This window comes from Cyprinus carpio, chromosome B23, assembly GCF_018340385.1.
Source record: "Cyprinus carpio isolate SPL01 chromosome B23, ASM1834038v1, whole genome shotgun sequence".
In the NCBI taxonomy this organism is placed as follows: Eukaryota; Metazoa; Chordata; class Actinopteri; order Cypriniformes; family Cyprinidae; genus Cyprinus; species Cyprinus carpio.
Genome location: NC_056619.1, coordinates 13893855 through 13911854, shown reverse-complemented (window position 1 = coordinate 13911854; position 18000 = coordinate 13893855). Strand labels below are relative to the sequence as shown.

General features: G+C 36.1%; 1 protein-coding gene across 4 annotated transcripts in view; it reads left to right on the top strand.

Moving 5' to 3' along the window:
* The first annotated feature begins 20 nt into the window (after positions 1–20).
* LOC109055085 (ephrin type-B receptor 2-like) overlaps positions 21–18000 on the top strand; it is a 64342-nt gene continuing 46362 nt past the window's right edge. For all 4 annotated transcript variants that reach the window (XM_042750263.1, XM_042750262.1, XM_042750261.1 and 1 more), the window contains exons 1-3: positions 21–206; positions 15754–15818; positions 16130–16814. In XM_042750263.1, coding sequence (XP_042606197.1) covers positions 107–206; positions 15754–15818; positions 16130–16814 — 850 coding nt within the window. In that variant the 5' untranslated portion in view covers positions 21–106. The remainder of the gene's footprint in view (positions 207–15753; positions 15819–16129; positions 16815–18000) is intronic.

Below are 18000 nucleotides of genomic sequence, written 5' to 3'. Positions count from 1 at the left end.
TCATTGGTTTCGTCCAAACTTGCTTTAGTTCTTCCAGTCCAGTGGGGTTTATTCGAGTGCTTGTGATCATAGTGTGTCCACAGATGGCCTGCCGGACAAGTTTTCAATGAATATTCTAGGTCTTTACAGTCAAATGCCCAAATTCACGGCAATTATGGATATAATTCGTTTGTTATGGATAATACGGATTGTGTGGGCTGTTGAAGGTAAGAGCATGTGTCGGTGTCAAACGTGGGCGCTTTTAAATGTCTGTTACTTTTTACGCTACATGATGCTGATGATATTGATTCAATTAAGATGATACTTTTTAAAATAAATAAAGCCGTAGATACTAGTGTTTTACAATCATGTCATATTATCTCAAGTTAAAGGCTTTCGTTTCCATTCAAGTGCACCGAAAACAGGTGCACTGCAACTGTCTGTGGGTATAAATGAGTTAGAATGGCTTTCCTTTGGTCAGCTGTTATTCTCCATTTACATCAACACAACATAAACTTAAATCAGAGCAAAAGTTAAAGGGATTGTTCACCAAAAAATGAATTCTTTCATCATTTATTCACCCTCATGTTGTTCCAAACCTTCACGACTTTATTTCTATGCAACACAAAAGAAGATGTTAGGCAGTCTATTCCATTCACTTCCATTAAAGTAAATGGTGAGTAAGGCTCTATTCTGCCTTACATCTCCTTTTGTGTTACACAGAAGAAAGAAAGTCATACAGATTTGGAACTGCACAATGGTGTAAATGATGTCTCATCATCAAGTCTCTCAGTCTCTCTCACAGGATGATCTTTAGTAACATTTGAGAACGTATAGGCTTAAATCTAGTGAGCTGTCTTGTAACTAGAAAGCGTTTTCTGGTATTATAGACTTGTAATAATGCAAATAGATGCTTAATAGGTGCCCAGAATGCTGTCTAGCTAGGTTTTGAAAGCCATAGACTAGTACTGTAATTGAAAATAAATTAAACACATCTAGTCCTTTCCACAGTACATTTTATCTGTCAAGCTCCAGTCTTTCTGTTAGTACACGTGGGCCATTATCATCAGCACCTCATCACCATCACTGAGACCTTCAGGAGAGCTGCAAGGACCTCCATCTTTTTCTAAACTCCACACTGAAGTCTGTCTTTAATATATGAACAAAAAGAGGAGCATAATTATGACAGCAGATATGCTTTGAAATAATTGAGATTCTCTTTAGAAGTCATTAGATTCTCAATCAATGTGCTTCTAGAAGTTTTTCCTATACCTGTTATATCTTGGAGTAAGTCCTTGTTGATGGTTGACCTGTTGCAGCAAGACATAGGAAGAGAAAAATTACAATTGTTATACATTTCTTTTGAGAATGATTTCATCTATGATATCATCATCTTGTTCTTAATCACTCACATACTTCACTCTTAAAATAAATGTTCCAAAAGGGGGTTTGTGATGCCACTGAAGAACACACTATGCATTGCTGCTTGTTTTGTTCTGTCTAATGGATGTGAGCAGTAAAAGCTCATTTATCACACCTCAGAGCAGATATGGATTTTGGGAGAAAAATAATTGTTTACAGCATCGAGAAACACATGACTTAGGCTGCGACTAAGGACATGGATATTTCCTTAAATGATTGAGGATGTCTGTGTGAATTAGACCCCGCTTTGACTAATCTAATGAATCCGTACTGTTTCAGTTTTGTTGGCTGGGTTCTTCGTTTGCCCAAGGGCAGAGAGTAAATGATTTGCTGTAATGTGAAGAAAAAACATGGCTGGACTGCCACTTAAGCTCCTGTTCTGTTTTGTTCTGTCAATCCCGTTGAAAGCTATAATGACAGGACTGTGCAGAAAAAGCAGACCCCCTCAGCTTTTGTAGAGAAAGTAGTGTGCATAAATTATAGTGGCTGTTTGTTCTGTTAGAAATATACTAATTTCCCAGAATTTACTAGTGTATCTGACCCAAACTGTATATCACTACAGGGGATGGGTAAAGTTTTTTTTTTTTTTTACTGATATGTTTTTAAAGTGCTGTTTATTTATTCAAAATTAATAATGCAATTCATGCATAATGACTTGTACACATATTCAAATTTAGTTCAGGTTGCAAAATGTCATTTGATATGACTCCCTGCCAGATTATAATTATATATTATATAAAGGTATTATATAATTAAATGAACTTAAACCACAAAAAAAAAAAAATTATAAAATAATAAATGTTAAGTAAAATGAAATGTGTTGTACCTGAATTAAAAAAAATAGTTTAGTTTAGTTTAGCTTAATGCTAAGGAATTATTTCTCATTTTCATTTACCTTGATGTACTAAAATAAACTAAAAATAATAAAATAATAATAAAATCTATAAATTTAAGTAAAAATGCCCCCCAAAAGCAATAAAATTAAATTAAATTAAAAATAAAATATTGTAAAATGAAAATATTATTAAAAACTATAATAGTATCTTAATATTACTAGAATAACAATGCTTCTGAGTCCCTACAAATTTATTGCTTATTAAAAAATATTATTATTACTTTGGGGAACAACTTTTTAAAATAAATAAATAAATGCATTTTAAGAATTATACTCTCCTGTATTCATGGTATAGTGGAAAATTTACTGTTTATATGATGGTTACATCACATTTTTAGTCTCGTATTATCTTTTTCAGTTGTCGGTTTTCAAAGCAATTTGAAATTATTTTTCCTTTTCTTTATTGTGGACCCTCTTGTATGTCATTGACTATACTATAAGTGTGGGAGTTTTTTTAACTTCTGCAGTTGTTTCTGACCTTGACTATGCAACCACCAACTTTTTCTTCCATACAAAAACAGCAGCCATTTATCCAGGGTCTGTGCACAGGGCACAGGGTCTGTGTGATGTGTGTCATGACGACCTCAGTCCTAGCTGCACTCCCCCATCCCTTTTTATTAGGACCAAGACCTGCCTCTGGCATTTGCGACATCATTCCGAGCCTTTACATAAGCATGGCAAACCTGACCAATTTCAGTCACGTCAGACAGCGCCGCCTCTGCAGAGCAACAGACATAACAAACTGTCTCTGAATCAGTGAATTTATGGGTGATGGGAAACTGGGAGTTTCCATATGGCCTCTGATAAAATGACAAGATTTTGTCCACAGGCTTGAGAGGGGGTCAAAATGGTGAAATTATCAGGTATCCAAGAGGGACTTGCCATCTGCTTGACAATTTAATTATCCATCTGTGTCTCTGTCTTGTTGAGTGATCATTTTGAATAAAATGAGGTGAAATGGATTGCCCTCTTACTGTTAATTATTAGCCAGTTTGATGAGTGCTGTCATACTGATTTTAAATTCATGCTATTTTTAAGTGCAGAGATGAGGGTACAAAACAAATTTGGTTTGTAAACACTCAGAATCTCATTTAACAAAATGTCAAAGTGTCAGCTGTTGTTGAGGAGCAATATCTCTCTAACCACCACACATACGTGGGCAGACGTTTTTTAAATGGAGAGCGTAAGCAGGGTATAGTGGTCAGTATGAAGAGTTTAAAGTAGCAATCCATTTGTTTTATGAATGTTTTTAAAGGACAAGGAAATAAGCATCACACAGGACAGGTTGATACTCTGTAGCTTGTCTTAAGTTGAAGAGAATAGTGCAATATTGCACTACTATTAATACTGAAGTCCTCCAATTTTATTTTCATTAGTCAATAATTGACATGTAAGATGGTAGGAATTGCATTTTTATGAAATGAGAGCTAGTCCACATTGTGATTCAAGAGACACAAAAGAAGCGCCAACTTCAGATACACAAATGTTATTAAGCTTCGCTATTGATTATTGTCATTATCAGGGAAATAATAGACTTCTGGAACATCGCCACTGACCAATCAGAATCAAGCATTTCAGTGAGTCGTGGAGTGCAGCAGTCGGGTTCTGGAAGTAAAATGCCATAATTTTTTTCCATGGGGAAATAGATTTTTAACGATAACGAGCTCCACATAATCCGTTGTTTATTGACGGTATACCACATAACACAACGAAAAACAGAACTGAGCTCCACATAATCCAAAAAATAAACGAATAGTTCACGCAAAAATAAAAATTCTGTCATTAATTACTCACCCAAAATAAAGACCTCAAACAACCAATACCTACCTTCATCTTCAAACCACAAAATAAAATACAAGATACTTTTTGTGCATAAAGAAAACCAAAATAAAGACTTTATTTAACCATTTCTTCTCTTCAGTGTTAGTCTTCGTCATGCATTCATGACAGTACCATGTATGTGTGTGAGGCTGGAGCCGGCATTCTGACGTAGAACCTGGATGCGTACGCCTTGTTTGCAAGCAGAGAAATGCACTTTCTGGTACTGTTGTGAATGCATGTCGAAGACTGACACGGAAGAGAAGAAACTGTTGAAGTCATTATTTTTATTTTCCTTTGTGCACAAAAAATATTCCTGTAGCTTCATAAAATTAATTTGATTGTGGTAGTTCCCTTACTGTCTGGGTCAGAAAGCTCTCGGATTTCATCAGAAATATCTTAGTTTGTGTTCTGAAGATGAACCGAAGGTCTTACAGGTTAGGAATTACACAAGGGGGATTAATTAATGACAGAATTTGAGTTTTTTTGGGGTGAACTATCCCTTTAAAATGTATTGTTTATATGCAGTCAACAACTTTAAATAGATAGTTTTATATTTCTTTAGGGGTGCTCCGATCAGGGTTTTTGAGGCTGATTGCCGATCACAGAAAGCAGTATCTGCCGATACCGATCACCGATACCAATCTTTTTAAAGGCTATATATGTATATATATATATAACTATATATATTGATACTCCAATCAGGTTTTTTAGAATTTTTTTATATATATATTGATACTCCAATCAATATATGTATATATATATATAACTATATATATTGATACTCCAATCAGGTTTTTTAGAATTTTTTTCAGGGCCAGAATTTCATTTTTGAAAATGGGGGAATTCCCCTCTTAGGTGACTCTTGTGAGGGGGGAAGCAGCATGGACTGTGCTTTCCTGTGCATTCTTGGCTGTTTACCACAAAGGCACAAACACAACATTTATCCATTATTTTGGTTTCAAATCCAAACATTGTTACTGAAAATGCTTTTTCAGCATTGCAATTATTATTATTATTTTTTTTACACAGTACAGTAATACAATCTTTAAAAGACATGTTTAAACACAATAAATATAAGCAACATTATTCAGTACTTTTACTTTTGTATTTACTACTAAGATTTATATATTAATTTGCTCAAGCAAGTGGCAAACATTTAAACTACTTTTCTTACGTTATCACAAACTTACCATTGACAGAAATAGTCAGCTCTACTGCCTTTCCTATTTTTTAAATATTTATTAAAAGCAATCCTGCCATTCATAAATAACTTTGTTTTTCTTCCTCCACGAGTGCCATCTTATTGCCTTGTTTATCTAAAAGTGCCCTTTCCCTTTAAACCTAACCAAAAAGCCATATGTGTTGACGCGGTGCAGTGTGAACGCTTTCCGTTAACAATCCGTTAACATGAGTGCGGGAAAAAAATACGCACCGCATACGCACAGCAAACGTGAACCTCTCCAGGAGAGCTACGAGCGATGAATGGTTAAACACGGGAAAGAATTAAAAAGTAAAGCAATTTATAAACTTTAGTGATGATGTGACACTGCCAAGATTGTGCAAGTGACAGTTCCTGTGTCACCTGTGCAGCTCACTTATAGACAGACGCGATGTGTGGTGATTTGAAGCCATTCACATATTTTGAGAGAGAAAGAGAGAGAGAGCGCGCAGTGATTCACTCCCGCTGTTTATTGCACGTTGTGCAGATCTTCCCACATCGTGATGTAGGCATGTGGGGGTGTGTTAGAACGAGCCATTTTAGGAGGCCGTGGTTGACTCTTAACTTTTATAAAGAATATCTCTTTGGGTAGACTTTAGTCTTTGCAACTTTACAGATCTTCTTTATGCACCAAAAGCTTGTAACACTCCAAAGAGAAAGGAAAAATTTAAATTGCATTATATGACCCCTTTAATAATGCACATTAAACACATTAAGTTTTTTATCTTCTTTGCCGTGGACTTTTTAATTTGACATTAGCCCAAGTAAGCCTAACACTGATAAATTGAGTCCAGTAGTTTCTTGTGCTTATTTGAGCATGTGGCTTTTTCTGCATTATTGTGGTGTTGTTCATTTGATAAAGATTTATTTGAGCACATGGCATTATTGTGTTTGTGCTTATTTGATTAAGATATATTGGATCATATGGTACATTAAGCATTTCACACCAGTCAGATCTGCATGCCAACAAGCTGGAAAGATGTTCATCTTGCTACTAGTACAGAAAAAGAAAATGTTTTTATCCCAGTCCATACACAGAATGGATGTATAAGTAGTACAATGTAGTTCTGCCTGTTTCTGAAGCCTGGCTCATTCTAAATTGAAATTATTTGCATGCTAAATTGATATTTTCTTTCTTGAAAACGAATCTGTATATAAATTATAGTCATTGACCTAGAAGCTTTACATTCCGAAGTGAACTTAATGAAAAGAAAAGAGAGATCCCTGAGCTAAAAAATCTCTATTCAGAGTGATTAAAAATCAGATGAAAAGTTAATTTGCTCCCATAGCCTGAAGCTGCTAATTTACTCTGATATCCACCAAGGATCTGATCTGCAAATGGATTGTTGTTGAGTGATCATCAGTCTTCAGTCAAAACCTTCTCAACTGGAACCATTTGGAATAAATTTTAACCATGTTCTGTATTTGTTGGTATTAGATTTAAGATTATAGATATTCATCTACTCAGTAATCTTTTTAAATGGAGAGAATTTGCCTCAGGACGTGGGTTCTGTGTTCCATGTATAATTTTGATCTGTGTAAGCTTCATTATGTGTTTCTCTCATTTTCAGGTATTGAATGTCTCGAAGCAAGCAAAATGATTATGAATGGACATCCCAGATAATAAGCCGATATTGCATAATCATAATATTCTCAATAGTAACAGACACAGGCCCAGTTAATACACAGCGATTTTGCCATCAGAGCAGAAGCGCTCTTATTCCACAGAGAGCTGACATAAAATATTGAAATTCAAAAAGCTCATGACCTACTTCTCTACTATCCTCGATTTTCAAACTATGATTATCTGAAAACACAAGGGTACATGTTTTGGTTTAATATCATTTGATTACTCGGTAGTTAGCCTTTTTGATGATCAATGGAAAACGTGTGCATAATCATAGTCTTATGATGCTTCTTATAACGTCCACTTCCTTATACATTAGTCATGCAGACTGAATTTGCATTCAGTGTATTCAGAGCATTCAGTAGATTATTTTTAAGGTAATATATTTTCCATTAGTAATTCATAAATGTAATTTTTCTGCTTCTCCATTTGGGCTAATTTCTGCACCTTAAGCGAATATACACTACTGTTCAAAGGTTAGGGGTCAGTAAGAATGTTTCTTTAAAGAAATTAAAACTTTTATTCAGCAAGGATGCATCAAATTGATCAAAGTGACAGGAAAGACATTTATAAAGTTACAAATTCTGTTCTTTTGAAATTTCTATTCATCGAAGAATCCTGAAAAAAAGTGTATCAATAGTGTGAGAAAATCTTACAGAGCCCAAACTATTGCATGGTAGTGTATACAAGCTGAGTCAAAATTAGCACTCAAAGAGCTCGAAATGTTATCGGGTTTGGCCTGTAACTGCAAAATTGCGTGGTCTGGATTGAATGAATGATAATCTGACCCTCACTGATGTAATTGACGTGAGCGATTCAACTGAAAGACTAAACCTCCAAAAAGAAAACATCCAGATCAAAATCACAAAGACACAATGACCTGTGCTGTTTGTCACAAATAATCCCATTGTTGCAGGGATAAAAATCAATAATGCAAAATATTCTTCAGTGGCCTATATATTTTCCCAGTACACCCACCATTTGGCAGGTGTGCTTAATTTTGGCCTCTGAATGTGACTGGTTTGTCTGCTTCAGGGCGCTTTTTCAGCTCCTGGCCCACATTGCCATAGAGATGAGAGTTGTAAATTGGGAAAGCAGGGGATTAGTGTTGGGTCTGTAAACTGTGAGCAGGCTGCTCCAATGACCCACTGCTCATTCAGCGCCATCACATTTGGCTCCTGTCTGCAAATGCTAGACAGGCACATAGCAGAGATATGCTGGGGTTTATATGCAAAACATCCCCGTGATGTCTGCTCAGAATTCTGACATAACAGAGTGAGACAAATCTCTTGTTGGACTGCAGCGAATGCTTTACTGCCACTGTACCACAGACATGTTTCATCGATAGCTTTTGTAGGTCAGTAAATCCCAATTCTGTTTCCAACAAAGGTTTTATGAGGTAAATGCTTGTTTGATTTCTTAAAAAGATAGTTCATCCCTCCCCAAAATGAATATTTTGTCATTGTTTACTCGTGTCGTGTCATTCCAAATTATTTTCTCTCCTGTGTGCAACACAGAAGTCAAAAAGTCGAAATGTTTTTTCTTTTTCCATAAAATTAAAGTCACTGGTGTCAAATGTTGTTTTGTCCCTGTATAAACAATTGGAAAGTTTCTTCAAAATACAGTGTTGTTGTTGGTTCAGTAACTGAAACTACTGAAAATAATTTTTGGTAATTAAATATAAATAATAAAATGTAAAAAATAATTAAAATAAAAAAATAGCAAAATAGAATATTAAAATTAGATTAAAATTGTTGCAACTAATTAAAATATAGAAGTACTAAAATTTCTAAAATTAAAATGTAAAAATAAAAATGAATAACAATAAGCTATAAATATAAAAAAAACTAAAATAAATCACAAAAGCATATATACACAAACAACATTAGTAAAACATCAATTGTAATAAAAACTTAAAATGTAAAGAATATAAAATAATGCATATAAATAATGCTAAAATAACAGTCAGAAAATATTATTTTATATTCCACAGAAGAAACCACATGTGGGTGAGTGTACGATGACAGACACTTTAAGTTTACTGTGAAACTACAAAACCATTTCCTTCTTTCTATATATCAGGCTTGTCATAGGTTGCAGACTGGTGCTATTGTTCTTTTGAAGATGGATTGTGAATTTACACACTGAGACACACTGCGGCAGTCCCCGTGGTCTAGTGAATGTTTTAGCATCCCACCCACAGGTTGACTGACGGATCTAGAGCACAGAGGATCAATGCACTCTGTCCTGTTTTTGGATGCGGAATTCTGAGCATGTCCTCACACTAGTTCACACGTTCATGATGTGTCGTAGCTGCTCACTGCTGGACATGGAAGCTATTGATCAGTTTAGAATATCTATTACAATCAGCGCTGTTTGAATCCATCATGTACTGGAGACATGTGGTTTCAGTTGCATAATCATGTTTACGGTTACTTTTTTTTTTCCTTTATACATTACAGCAACAGCCCTCAAGCTATGTACATGAACTAGATGAGTTTGGTCAGATGTTCTTGTTTTAATGAGATACCATCTGTGCAAAGAATTCACATGATCAATATCACATTTATTTGATTAGTAATCAAGCTAGAAGTGTATATATTTCATTTTTTTCTTTTATTTCCAGGATAAGATTAGATTTGAAATCTCAGATTATCAGACTTTTGGATCCTAATGCGTGTCAGTAACATAAGCAGTATATAATATCAGTGTTGCGTGTGTTTATGTGTGCGTGTGTTGGCAATATTTGATATAATGGAATGTAAGACTGTAGGGATCTGCATAGTTTGTGAGGGTTTGTGTGTCGTGTATGATCAAAGCTTGAATTAATTAACTCTACATTAATTTTTCAGTATGTTTCAAGGGCAATGGTTGTGCTTCTTCCATCTGAATAAAACAGACAAGAAGGCCAGCATTGGAGATCAGGACAATAAAAAGCATTATGAAATGAGAATGTACTGTATATCAAGGCTCTAGAATAAGAAAAAGTAAAGAAGTTTAAGAACATTGCTGCCTGTTTGAGGGGAAAAGATTGAAATGTTCTGTTGATTGTGTTCATAATGTAACCAAAATAAATCACAGTTAATTCATCTTTACAAATGGATCTCATATGGGATCCTGGACCACAAAACCAGTCTTAAGTAGTGTGGGTATATTTATAGCAATAGCCAAAAATACATTGTATAGGTCAAAATTATCTATTTTTATTTTATACCAAAAATCATTAGGTTAATCATTACGTTAAATGTGTTTATTTAGACTTCAGTTAATACACTGATGTCTACGTCTATCTCAAATATAGTCTACATCACATTCACGGTTCCTGGTTCATTTTAAAATGGGAGATAAACAAAAACTGATTCTTGATTCAATGAGAAATTTGTTTGATTCACTGGCTGAGAGAGTGATTCAAATTTCTAAATGTGCGTTCACATTTACAATTGCTCAGTGGAGTTTTCACAGGCAAAATCCACTCATTTCAATAAGAATCTTCACAATTTGGAGTTTCCTGTGAGGGCAAAAGATTTTCCAGGCAGATTCTGCATCAGGCTCAAGATTGTCATGTGAATTCGCCATGTTGACCAACAGAAAGCTGTTTGGTTTGAAATGATTTCTGTGTGAACGATGCTTTATGCATCACAACTCTGTTGACAATGGACCCTTTTTGGCTGCGAAAATTTGCCAACATTTCACAACGCAGATTCCACGTAACTGTAGCTCGCCGAAAATGTTTTGTTCAACAGAAAGTTGCTTGGTTTGAAAGTGACTTATCCATCACAACTTTATTGACGATGGACAGTGGTGTTTTTTTCTACAATTTTTTTGGCAACATAAAATTGCCAAAATGGCAATAATGTGGTTGCAGCTTAACTGGGAATCTTTGTGAATCTTTTTGTCTTGAACTGGTGTGTAATAATCATTTGTTATTGAATCAGACATCATAGCTTTTTCACTGTTACATAGCTACAGAAAACTTTGGTGCATAGTATAACCAGATTATATTTTTCACGAAACCACATACTGACGCACACAAAGCCTTCCTTTCTAGGTTTTTATAATATATATATATATATATATATATATATATATATATATATATATATATATATATATATATATATATATATATATATATATGGTATTTTCAATTTACCATACAGAAAGTGAAAGTACAAACGGAGGGGTGTAACGGTTCATAAAATTCACGGTTCGGTTCAATATGACACAGTGGTGTCACGGTTCAGTTCGGTATGTTCGGTCAATTTACCATACAGAAAGTGAAAGTACAAACGGAATGACAGTGTAATGACGGAGCTTTCGTCATCTGATGCTGCATATTCTCTCAGAGACGATGAGAGACGAAGCTACTTAAACATATGCTGATAACAGTATATAGCTAACTGTTTTAATTTATTCCCTTAATATTTCTATTACATAGTGAATAAAATGAGAAGAAACATATTACTTGTTAAACAGGTTGTTTTATAAGTCGGTGCTTGAAATTAAAGCTTTTAATTACACTGAGTTTTATTGATGACTGGAGTGTTTATATTTTAATTGTAGGCCTATAAAGCATTGTATAATAGACCTGTAATATCTTTTTTAAAAACATTTCAATCAAGGAGTAAATATAAAGGCTAATCTTTCGTTATCCTCGCACCACATCAGTTATTTGGAAATTATTGAGGGGCAAATTAATTGTAATTTTAATTTAGTAGGCCTAATAAAAGTAACTTCATAAAAATAATAATAGTAGGCCTAATAAAAATAAGAATGTAACAGGCCTACATTAATTGGAAATGCCAAATATCTTACTATTGCCAACAATTTGTGTTTTTGACAATAGCTCTAGGTATCCTTGATACAAGATCATCATCTTTCGATTCACCCAAGCAAGGGGAGGTTATCACGGGGTAGACAGCACATTGCCTGTTACGTCGTATGGGCTGCCTTGTTGAGCGCAGTGGCACGGAGAACATCATATTTCATACACTTTAAGCTGCTTTATTTTCCAAATGTAATAGGATTAGTCCAAACGAATCGAATCGTTCGGTTTGTAATGCGCACCGAACCGAAAGCCTCATACCAAATGATTCAATATGAATATGTGTATTGTTACACCCCTAATTTTCACATCTTTTTTAGTTATCTTTTTTAGTTGCAGCCTGCAGCCCTGCATATAATTAAGTTTCTTGATGTGTCTCATCCAGGTCTTTTTATACAATCTCATATGTCCCGTATAAATTAAAAAAACCAAACAACAATAAAAAAAACCATAGCTCATACAGTAAATTCACAAGAGCAAATTAGACTTCAAGTTTTCAGCTTCTCAGCCACAAAGTGGTGTTTACAGAGCCAATTTAGATTTGTTACCAATAGTGTTTACCAGTTTCTCCACTTAAAGTTTCACTGTTGATATTTTCTCACTCGTAGTCACATCAAGAGGGAGGATTCTATGTTTATCACATTTGACAGAAAAATCAACATTCCTTAATCCTCCCTACTAGCTGTGATGTTGTGACATTATGTATGGGTATTTTGAGATTTATTCATCTGCATTTATATGCCATGCTATGATACATATAAAATTACACATAGCATAGATAACATGATGTCCCAAAGAGAGTGATTTGGTATGAGGATGATGAGGTTCTGTGGATTTGGGCTGCATGCTTGTGTTCACCGCATCGGCACGGCTCAGCATGTGCAAACTGGGCGATGAAATGAATAAATAAAAAAATGTGGGACTGAAGTTGTGCCTTGGCACGCTGACCTAAAATCCAGTGAAGACTCGCCATGTTTCCCGTGGGATTAATTCAGTGTGGCATACAGAGTGTAGCGCAGCCTGTAAGGATTATATGTACTGGACTTGGGCTCCCGCTGCCCTACTTTTCATTAAAATATATAGAGAGAGGGAGACTGCATGAATGCCTGGACAGATGGAGTGGGGGTTTGATTAAACAGAGCACCAAGTAGTGGGAAATGCTACAACTTTCTCTTTCAACGCACAGACAGTAATGTTCTGATTTTCATTATATTGTTGCATGGATGTTTTATTTGAATGCATGAGGCTGTATTAGTAATCGTGTTTTGTGCTTTTTTTGTTTGACCCGTGGGCTTATAAAGTCTAAGAGGATTGTTTGTTTCCTTTTGTATTTTCCTCCCAGCCTCATCATATTCTCACATTCACAGCACTAAACACAGCGATGGTGCTGTTCCTGAGAGAAATATCTTTGGTTGCCCCTGAGCTGCAGAAGCTTCTGAAATATAAATGAGACACTTAATGGCTGAGGCTGTATCGAGCCAGTGTTTACAGGGATCCCAGGATTTTGTGTCACGGGGCTTCTGGCTTCGATCTCAGGAAGTCCTCTTGCCACTTGCCAAATCCCGATTCATAAATGCCACAGGGAGTCTGTGTGTCACACTGGATGTGTTTATGTTGCCTTGACTGAGGGCGGCCCATATGCCCTGGCAGGACCCCTTATGTGATCATCCTTCAAGACATGAAAAATGCTCAGTCATGTTTCTTATATACATGAAAATAAACAGCTATACACCATACTACAGCTTTGGACAGATGGTAGTACTCTAATTTTTCTAAATATTTGGGGGGAAAAGTTTCCCATCTCCATTCTGAATGTTTCAGGCTATTGGCTTATGGGATTTTCAGATTAAGACCATATAAAAATCTAAATTTGGGAAGTTTTGTGAATTTTAGTTGGAGTTTGTTTACTTTGAGGCTGTTTATAAGTGTGCTCCTTAACACTAAAAAAAAAAAAAAAAAAAAAAACATTTTGGCAGATATTACAGATACAGGTTTCTGGGAAAACTGACCAGAAATACTGAAGAATCATCGTGCACTGCATAATTTTTTTTGTCCTTCAGGAATGAGGATGTCCCACAACCTGCCTCCTACTAGCATATAGTATGTAATTATTTCATATTGATGTGGCGGGATTTTTGAAATGGCCTTAAAACTGTTACTCCCCAGTTGGGCGTTTACTTTTTATGAATTTTAACAAATCGTGATCGTGAAAAAAACGTTATGGCTTATCAAATCACAAAGGCTGTTATGTAATTAAATATCTGATACACTGCAAATTGCATAGCTCAGTGTGGCGCTGTGTTCTTTTACACACAAGCAGCTCATGATTCACTGTTTTCAGTGTCTCGGAATGGCTCAGTTCAGAGTAAATGCCTCTCAACATGAACTCCATCTCTGCAAGTGCTGTGAGTTTGGGACGCATATAATGTGCATATGAAAACGCAACGCACGTCAACCATCTTTCCAAATTTGTAATGAGAATTTTTTTGTAAATCCATTAAAAGGATAGTTCACCCAAAATGAAAATTAGCCCATAATTTACTCACCTTCAAGACATCATATATGTCTTTCTTCTTTCAGACAAATCCAATCAGAGTTATATTTTAAAACGTCCTGACTCATCCAAGCAATGGGCGGGTGTTATTTTGTGACTACACCCACATCCTACATCATCCGCCGGGAACGGCATTCTCTTGTGAATGCGCATACTTCAGTTAGTGAAAGTTATTACTCTATAAAATATTAAATCTGGATATTTTTCTTACAAAAAAGCATTAATTCACCACAGGAGGCCTTTATTCATCCCCCAGAGCCGTGTGAGGCACTTTTTATTATGGATGGATGCACTTTATTGGACTTCTTTTGGACTATTGGAAGAGCCAGGAATTTAAATAAATAAAAAAAACACTCATAATTAAATAACACTTAAATGTAATCTTCTGCCAGTTTTAAAACGAATATACTGTAATGGGGTCATTTTTATTTTTTGGGAGAACTATCATTTTAAATCTTTGGGATAAAATGCATAAACACTGAGAAAACTTTGCTTTTCAAGAAATTAGTTTTTTTATTATTATTATTTTACCATTAATATTGGGAAATATATTGGTGGATATTGGATATTTAATTGTGTATTTTCCTTTCCCTTATTTTTATGTTTAGACTACTTAGTTTTTCATACTTAAATATAAAAAAAACACTCATAATTAAATAACACTTAAATGTAATCTTCTGCCAGTTTTAAAATTAATATATTTCATACTGAACATTATAATGTTAAAATGCCTAAATTCACTTAGTTTTTCATATTTATTTATTTTGACAAACTATTTTAGAATTTTATATTGGCCACAAGGTGCTTGTGGTTTCAGCCAGACTTTTAATATCATTGCATTCCTAATTTGTTCACTTGTATTTTGTTTCCTTAGGCCAGCTTCAAAGCACTACTACAAATCTTTTGCACTAAAATCCTCTCTAGAGTCTCATTATGCTGATTTTCGCTGTATGCAGAAACCGGTTGTACCTGGCTAAATAATTGAAAATGTCAGATCAGAGTCATGTTCCTGAACTATTTTGTCCAATTTGCCATATTGAATAGAAAGGCACCCTCTGTCATCCAGGGCAATTACGAACTAGATGTGAAGGGAAGCAGATGTTAGAACATGGTGTGATCTATCATCTGTGATGGATAACACTTCCAATCTAGTAATGGCCATTTGTAACATTTGATTAACAATAAGAGTCAAAAATAGCGAGCTATTACTGCTGTGAAATGGGCAACTGTTATTCTGCATCTCAGTGTGAGTCATCCTTCATTTAACATTCAGAAAAGCTATCCATTATGCATCATAATTATTGCAAGATACTTGAAGAACAATGACCTCACAAATGCTCAAACGTGCAGTAAAAGGCTCTTAGTGGCAGCATTTTAAACTTACAGGTTTTTGACATGCATTTCTTTTCAGATGTGTTGATGGACTCCACGACGGCAACGGCAGAGCTGGGCTGGACGATATATCCATCACTGGGGGTGAGCTTCATTGAAATAATTTAGATGATCAGACCTAGCATAAATGAATAATTCAGCACACAAATTCAGCGTGACTCATGTGGTGCAGCAAATAGAAGTTGAATGAATTCCAAATTAGATTATTTTTAATGCAATCCATGCCGTTTGTCTCATTTCTGCACATTTTTACCTTAGATGTCATAATGTGTCTGTAATGGTGCGAAACCACAAACGAATGTTCCATAAATATGCAAATAGCATGAAAAATAAGTTTTTACTATTATAAGTACACATTGCTTATTCAAATGTTATTATCTGTGCTTCTGTCCCAGTGGGAAGAGGTGAGTGGCTATGACGAGAAGATGAACACCATCCGCACCTACCAGGTGTGCAACGTCTTCAACGCCAACCAGAACAACTGGGTGCGCACCAAATACATCCAGCGGCGAGGAGCCCAACGGATCCACGTGGAAATGAAGTTCTCCGTGCGAGACTGCAACAGCATCCCGAACGTCACTGGCTCTTGCAAGGAGACTTTTAATCTGTACTACTTTGAGTCTGACAAGGACGTAGCCACCAAGGTGTATCCCGCCTGGATGGAGAACCCTTGGATCAAGGTGGATACCATTGCGGCCGATGAGAGTTTCTCCCAGGTGGACCTGGGCGGCCGTGTGATGAAGATCAACACGGAAGTACGCAGCTTCGGGCCTGTGTCCCGTAAAGGTTTCTACTTGGCTTTCCAGGATTACGGAGCATGCATGTCACTCATCGCAGTGAAGGTTTTCTTTCGCAAATGCCCCCGAGTTATTCGGAATGGGGCCATCTTTGAGGAGACCTTGTCAGGTGCGGAGAGCACCTCTCTGGTGTCTGCCCGGGGCAGTTGTGTACCTAATGGAGAGGAAGTGGATGTTCCCATTAAACTGTACTGCAATGGAGATGGGGAGTGGCTGGTACCTATTGGGCGCTGTGTGTGCAAGGCCGGGTATGAGTCTGTGGACAACGGGACTGTGTGTAGAGGTGAGTTTTGTTTCTTATTATTTTCTTTTTAAGATCAACAGCCTGTCAAACTCCAAAAAGGACAAAAAGTGTAATTACTTCATATACTCATGCACTGTATTCCATGTCTTCTGAAGCTGTATGATTTCTGGTAGACCACAGTACGAATTATTATTTATATATTTTTTTCTCTTCTCAAAGCAAATATGGCCCCTATGCTGCATTTTGGACGTCAATAACATCAAAATTGATTGTGACATCAAACCTGTACCATAGGCATCCTATTTGAGAGCTGTGGTTAAAGATCAAAAGTGTATATAAAGACAATGTATATAAAGTTTGTGTTGTGTGGCTTTAGGGGCTTATTGCACAAAAATCATAAAACCATGTCTGCATTTGTGATCGGAGAAATGACAAACAACAAGTGCTACTCTACACTGCTTAAAACTTGCATTTGAATCATCAGTGGCAAATTCTTTAAATATAAAAAATGTACTTACAGGCTGTGAGGCAGAAGCGCCAGACTGTCCTTGCAAAGTTGGAACTGCCCCACTTTATAGAACAGCCTTTAAGCACAGATCCATTGTAGGCTAGTCTGCAGGTTCAGGAATCAGACCATAAAATGCTTAACACAGTGTCAGACACTGCAGGCTTGAGTAAGGAACGGCCGGTGGATTCGACAAAGGAACAGCCGGCGTGCTTGCGGCAACCACATGTGACGACCCCAGGCTGGACTCCGCTTCATCCACGATGAATCCAATCCGGCGATCCACAGCGCAAAGTTGATGTATTTCCTCAGCGACCAGCACGGATCAGCTCTAGGCATGATGAAGCAGATATCGTCCTCTTTTGGAAGGCCAAACAAAGTAGTTTCGCTTTCACAACAAAACACATAGTGTCTCAACAACGTGGCGGCAGCGGCAACATCAAGAATAAAAGTTACGCCTTCTTTCTTTGAGTGAACATTTGGCCAGCGTTATGCAAATCTTCCCATACAGTGACGTAGAGATGTGGGGGTGTGTTTAAACGAGGCCTTTTAGGAGGGCGTGGACAATTCTTAATTTTTATAAAGAATATCTCTTTGAATTTGAGACTTTAGTCTTTGCAACTTTACAGATCTTCTTTATGCACCAAGAGCTTGTAACACTCCAAAGAGAAAGAAAAATTTAAATAGCATCATATGACCCCTTTAAAAAAATTCAATATT